Consider the following 6,722-nt stretch of genomic DNA (forward strand, 5'->3'; position numbering starts at 1 on the left):
AAATATAAATTAATTGATATTTTATCAATTTGATTTTTTTAAAAGTTGAGTTAGTTCGATAGATTCAAAATAAGTTCAATTTGTTTAGTTATCAGTTCAATTGGTTGGGTTAATTCAATTTTAACCGATTGCTCAATCCTATAACAATGTGAAAAAAGTTATAGTAGTGCATTAAAGACGAAGATATTCATCTAGAGTATGCAAAATTAGTAGGGAAAGAGAAATTTGTACTTATGTGTAATTCTCTTTAACAAATTGATATAAAATGTAATAGCGCTCACGCCAAACAATTCTCATCATGGGCCCCATAGTGAAATGGAGAAATGTAAATAAGTATTGAGGGGAAGGATTATTTATTAGAGTCACGAGTCAAAACCTTTGCTCATTGATACAAGCTCATTACTTGTGTACCACTTGGATTGCCACAATCACAATCCTCTTTCACAAATGATCTCGTAAAAGTATTGTTCAAGATTCTTTGATAAAATAATATTAAATCGAATCTAAATAAATCAAACGATTAAAATAGTTATTCAAACTTAATTTGATTTATTTTTTACAAGCTACTTAGTTTAAAATTGACTCGAATGTGATTCATTTAAATATTATCAAATTTTCAATTCAAATTAATTTATTACTTGAAATTTTTATTATTTTAAACTTCTTAATTGATTATTAAGTTTGATCATACAAATTTATTGCTCCTTTTGAAAATATTTTTTTATTTATTTATCATATTAATAAAAATTTTATTGATAAATATTATTTAAATATTATTTAAATATTATTGGTATATATTATTCATAAGTATTGTTAATGAACACGTATAGTTTATAAATAATTTATTTATAAATATTAACGTATATATATATATATATATATAAGAATCCATTTAATTTAATAAATTAACTTTTATTTGTATTGATTGAATATAAATAAAATTTATTAAATCGAATACTAAACTTATTTATTAACATTTTATTCATTTAATCTACTACTCCCTAGGAATCTTAAAACAACTTTTTAAAACATTTAAGTACTAATGGTTATCAAGTGCTATTATTCTTATTATACATTTATTATAATTTTTATTATAAATTATTCTTATTAAACATTCACTATTATATATATTTAATATTTTAAATTGTTTTGTTATCAAAAGAAAGTGTTGATTAATGTTCTTTTCCTTTCAACTAGAGAAATTGGAAGCGAAAAAAAATAACTTTTCGTAGATAATTTTTTAAAATATTTAAATTATGTATCATAATTTTAAAATTATTAAATCATGTACCCATTTTTTATTTTACCCCTATCCTCGAATCAATTTGATTGCAAAATTTTTCTAGTTAAATTGCTTTCTTTCTGTGTATTTGAAAAAATTCATTCAGTTTAGACCAAACCGACTGATAGAGCTAGAAATCTCGAAATGACATATATCGGTTCTTATGTGTTCATCTAGTTTTCTTAATTATAAAAATACTATCAAATATTAATTTAACCTAATATATTAAGAGCAGTGATTTTTTTAAATACAAATATGTTCGAAAAATTAATTCATTTTTTAAAAATTACTGTTCTCAATATATTCGGTCAAATTGATATTTGATAGTATTTTTAAATCGGGAGAACTAGACGAACACATATGAACTAGTTTCATGTCATTTCTAGGTCTCTATATTCATAAGTCAGTTTTGACTGAAAGCGGCTGATGGACTTAGAGACCTCAAAATGACATGAAATCAGTTCCTATGTGTTCGTCTAGTTTTCCTTATTTTAAAATGCTATCAAACATCAATCTGACCTAATATATTAATAGCAGTGATTTTTTAAATATGAATGTATTTAAAAAATTAATTTGTATTTAAAAAATCACTGCTCTCAATATATTGGGTAAAATTGATATTTGAGAGAACTGATATAATCATTAAAACTAAAAGAACCCATAAGATCTAGTTTTACTTCATTCCGATCTCTCTAGGTCCATCAACCGATTTTGATCGAATGAACCTACATTGATTTTATTTAAGTTCATTCAACCATAGTTTAAAAAAAAATCACTGCTCGTAATATATTGCGTCAAATTGATATTTGATAGTATTTTTACTATCAGAAAAACTAGATGAACACATAGAAACTGGTTTCATGTCATTCCGAGCTCTCTAGGAATGACATTAAACTCGTTTCTATGCGTTCGTCTAGTTTTCCTGATAGTAAAAATACTATCAAATATCAATTTGACGCAATATATTGAGAACAATGATTTTTTGAATATTAATATATTCGAAAAATTAATTTATATTTAAAAAATCACTACTCTCAATATATTAGGTCAAATTAATGTTTGATAGTATTTTTACAATTATGAGAGCTAGAAGAACATATAGAAATTAATTTCATATCATTCCAAGGTCTCTGGGTCCATCAATCAATTTGGATCGAAATTGACTGATGGATTTTTTAAATAGAATGAACATGATTTAGTAATATTAAAATTATAATACATGATTTAAATATTTTGAAAACTTAGCTATTTGATTGGGTACAAAATTGGAAAAAAAAAAATATTCTTCTATATTTCCTTCTATTTCATTTTCGTCCAAAGAAATGCCAGAATTTCCAAATTTCAAATGGATAAATATTTTAGAAATTAATTTTTGACTGTATAAATTATATTTCAAATAAAACTTATCTGTAGGAAAATCAGTTAATCGGGGATACTTGAATTATCAATAAAAAAACCGTAGTGAGAAACTCTGACCCCAAATTTAAAGTCATGCACTTTTGACTTCAACGCTATCTTGCTGCCAAACTGCTCAAAGTCCATCTGGTCTGATGTTTCTTCGACTGTTTGGTCACATACCAAAAGATCAGTCAAATAAGTCCTCCACGAGATCCCTCTCACCTGGGCACATGTCCTGGTATTTCTCCATCAAAACGGCAACTTTCTATGGCAAAGCTATTATTTATACGCTGCCATAGCATCAAAACACGTAGAGCGTATTTTTCTAAACCAAAAAAGTTAAAAAGAAACTTATCATCAGTGAAGTGGTCATGAAGGGAAGCATAGCCGAAAGAAAAGGTTTGCTCAACTTTTTTTTTTCTCCATTCTTTTTGCATCAGAATTCACACTCTGCAGAGAAGGAAAGAATCACATCAACAGCACTCGAGAATATGTATATATATATATACACACACAGACACACAAGTATAGTAAAAAAGGTCTTTGCAGAGGGCTCCAGCTGCCTCCTTACTCTCTTGGGCTTCGTTAATTTCTTAGTTCATAAGGTTTGACTGTGTGAGCTACAGTGAGTCGTTATATTGACCCATTCTCTGCTCTTGGACATTTAAGCTTCAGGAGAGCTCCTGAAAGATGAGAATTCTGCAGGGAGATAGATTTGGGTGGCAAAGGACCTGTTAAGGCATGGAATGCTTTTTGTCTCTTTTGAAGGAGATCATGTTGGTTTCTTCCTGTTGTTGTTCCCCGGAAGAAGAAAAGGGATACTAATTATGCGAGATTGATTTCCTGCTTGAAGTTTGCTTCACTGTGGGCAATCGGGCTGAAGTTTGAGAGTAAGTGAGATTGATTTCTCTCAACTTTCTATCAACATACTTGAAATCTGCATCATGCTTTATACGCCATTCGGCCCTGACGTCTTGCTTGTAATTGAACCTATCAAGTAGTTTTAAGAGACATTATCACTTTTTTTTATTAAAAAAAAACTTTAGTAGCTTAATCTTTTAAATGTGTGCTTCATCTAAAAGTTTATAAACTTCCGCTAAAGCTCACTTTTTGTTGTTTGCATGCGCATGTTTATTGCACACCTGAAGCAGCCCAAGAAGTGAACTTTTCATGACATTCTGTATCTGTTGCCCCACTCAATAAGAATGATCTTAAACGTGTATGCCATGAGCTTAAATCAATGCGTTGTCCTCCTCACCTTTTACTGACGGTGTTTCGATCCCTCATCTCAGAAGGAATATATAATGCTCTGTCAGGAATTGTACAAGTCTAACACTCTCAATCAGAGTTTGTGTAGGTTTTAAAACACTAGAATGGGATTGCCAATGATGTGCCAATTTACGATGCTTGTGTTTTCCTTGGCCTCAATGTTAAGATGTGAAGCAGCAGTTCCAGCCACTTCTTTCAGCAATAAGGAGGCAGTTGGGCTTTCTGTCACTGAGACAGGTACGTTACTTCTTTGTTCAAATTTGATTTGCATCTCATATTACTGGTGATTGATTGACCTTTCCTCTCGTTTATTCTTAAAAGAAAGAGTTTTGATCGAAGACGGGAACAATGCAGAAGTTGTAGGAGGATTATCAGCAAGGACACAGAGAGTTGATCCTTTGAATGGCTTCAAAAAGTACATGGGTGGCTACAGCATCACAAGCAAGCATTACTGGAGTGTAATCTCTGTTTCCTCTCTGTCACTGTATAAACTTGAACAGATATTGATTGTTTTTTCTTTTTTCAGTCTACAATTTATACAGGAAGATATGGGTACATAATTGGCACAATATGGCTTCTCAGTGGTTTTTTGTATGCTTGCATTCTTGTGGCACGAAGGACTAGTTTGCTCAAGATGGAAAGGAAGCAAAAGAAAGAACTCCCTTGTTCTAAGAGACACCATGTCTGGGCGATGGTGATTGGGATCATATTGGCATGCCTCGCCATGTAAGCCTGTTATTATGAGATGAGAATGTTTATCCAAAAACAAATGTTGTAAAAAAGTTACTATGCAGAGTAGCATCTGGTATTGTGCTTGGTGGAAGCTCTAAGTTTCATTCAAGAGTGCGATCAATCAAGAACATCATCGTAAAAACATCACAAGAGGCTTCACAAACCATAAACAATGTGACAAAAGCTATAGGCGACATGGAAAGTGTTGCAGCACAATATCAATATGGCAGCCTTGAAGGATCCAGCTATTTGAATTCCAGGTCTCAAATTCTTAATGACGAAGCTGCAAACATGCAGCAAAAGGCTGAGAAGAGCATGCACCTGGTCGATAGGGCAATTGGCATATTGTAAGAACTGAACACTAAACAAAGAGGGAAATGAACATCAAACTGCTGTCATTAATAACATTGGCAATGGTCCATTTTGCAGGAAAATGATGACCATCTTCATCATTGTGCCAAATCTTATGGTTCTTCTTGCAGTTGTTGGTAAATCTTGCGTTAACCATCTTTTATTAATTTTTTTACCACATTAATTTTACATCTAATTGTTTTATTTCCTTCCTTGTTGCAGTCTTGAGGCCTCTGAGAGTAAGACTTAGCCGGACTTTTTCTCTGTAAGTAAGCAAACTTAACTAGTCGTCAAGTCAGTTAAGAGTTCAGATCTCACTGTAAAATAACAGAGATCATAAAGATCTTCTAAAATCCAATTCGTATTTTTAATGTAAAATCCAACATTATCATTCTACTCTGACAGGTCTATCATCTTTTGCTGGCTACTTACATTTGCCTTGTGGGTATTCTTTGGAATATATTTCTTCCTATCTAAGTACGTAAAAAATGCTCCTGTATATGAGCACTTGTTTTTTCACAATTACGATCAAGTTAATTCCCCTAAATTTGCAGGTTTTCTGCTGATACCTGTGCAGCAATTGAGGAATATCAACAAAATCCTCAAAATAGCACCTTAAGCTCAATCCTACAATGCAGTGAGAAACTGTCAGCTAATATTTTTCTACATGATATCCGACAAGGAATCCATGATACCATTGACCAGGTACCGAACTCTAATATTTTTTTTAAAATTCGATAAGGATTACAGGTAACAAGCAATTGTAGCAAATTAACAAGGGTTATCAACTTCTTAATAGCTACTACATTTGCAAAATGGCAGGTGAATGCAAACATATCAACAGCGAAATCACTGTCTCTTCCAGATCTGGAGTATGCTTGCAACCCCTTTACTGGACCACCAGAGTATTCTTACCAACCAGGCAACTGTTCTTCCAACACAATCAAAATAGGAGATATTCCTGAGGTAATTTCTTTCTCTTGCATACTCTCCAAATGTTCTTCTACCACTAGACATTTTACTTTTCATTCTGCTCATGTCTGAGCTAATATAATTTTTTTTTTCTGTATCAAGATTTTGAAGAAATATACGTGCTGGGATGATGGTGGTGGTGGCTCTTGCAGCCATGGAGAATTTTTTTCACCAACCGAGTACACAAGAGTGCAAGTCTACACGAGCTCCATGCAGAATATACTTGATGGATTTCCTCGCATGGAGAGACTCGCGAATTGTCGGTTGGTTCGCGATGCGTTCTCCAAGATCCTTGTTGAAGAATGCAAACCATTGAAGTATGATGTTCGCTTGACATGGACTGCAATGACGGTTCTTTCAGCAATCATGGTAGCTCTTGTTTTGATTTTGATTTCTGAACCTGTTTACCAAGATGGATCGCATTCTTCTGATATCTCTGTCAGGCCTCAACCAACTTCTACAGTCATGTAGACGCACAAATAACTTCTAGAAAAGTTGGAGGTAAATTAGAACCAGAGAAATACAATTCGAAGTTCAAAAAGACGTTCAAAATTCAACAACATATGACAAATCATAATAGAAGTCCATACTGATGAAAGATTTTCAAGCTTTGATGCCCTTGCAGTCCAAGATGTTTTTTTTTAAACTTGTTTTTCTCTTTTAATATGATATACTGTAAAACTTTGCATCTGGAAAGTGTAAATAAAAACTTCAAACT

The 6,722-nt window shown here is 32.1% G+C and overlaps 1 protein-coding gene across 5 annotated transcripts; it reads left to right on the forward strand.

Moving 5' to 3' along the window:
• The first annotated feature begins 3,213 nt into the window (after nucleotides 1–3,213).
• Nucleotides 3,214–6,722, forward strand: LOC122000882. Of its 5 annotated transcripts, none has more exons than XM_042555374.1 (11): nucleotides 3,214–3,570; nucleotides 4,116–4,186; nucleotides 4,271–4,407; nucleotides 4,476–4,675; nucleotides 4,744–5,028; nucleotides 5,111–5,169; nucleotides 5,255–5,297; nucleotides 5,438–5,509; nucleotides 5,587–5,737; nucleotides 5,855–5,998; nucleotides 6,107–6,721. In XM_042555374.1, the coding sequence occupies exons 3-11, from the start codon at nucleotides 4,369–4,371 to the stop codon at nucleotides 6,473–6,475; spliced, it is 1,362 nt and encodes a 453-aa protein (XP_042411308.1). In that variant the 5' UTR covers nucleotides 3,214–3,570; nucleotides 4,116–4,186; nucleotides 4,271–4,368; the 3' UTR covers nucleotides 6,476–6,721. The 5 variants fall into 5 exon arrangements, with proteins under 5 accessions (XP_042411308.1, XP_042411304.1, XP_042411305.1 ...); XM_042555370.1 differs by having other exon boundaries at nucleotides 3,829–4,186; nucleotides 6,107–6,719; XM_042555371.1 differs by having other exon boundaries at nucleotides 3,832–4,186; nucleotides 6,107–6,719.

Source organism: Zingiber officinale, chromosome 7A (assembly GCF_018446385.1).
Source record: "Zingiber officinale cultivar Zhangliang chromosome 7A, Zo_v1.1, whole genome shotgun sequence".
NCBI lineage: Eukaryota > Viridiplantae > Streptophyta > Magnoliopsida > Zingiberales > Zingiberaceae > Zingiber > Zingiber officinale.

Coding starts and splice junctions, on each gene's coding strand:
- LOC122000882 (XM_042555370.1), top strand. CDS start 4,054: ATGGGATTGCCAATGATGTGCCAATTTACGATGCTTGTGTTTTCCTTG. Junction 5,510..5,586: donor ATATATTTCTTCCTATCTAA/GTACGTAAAAAA, acceptor CTAAATTTGCAG/GTTTTCTGCTGATACCTGTG. Junction 5,999..6,106: donor AAATAGGAGATATTCCTGAG/GTAATTTCTTTC, acceptor TTCTGTATCAAG/ATTTTGAAGAAATATACGTG.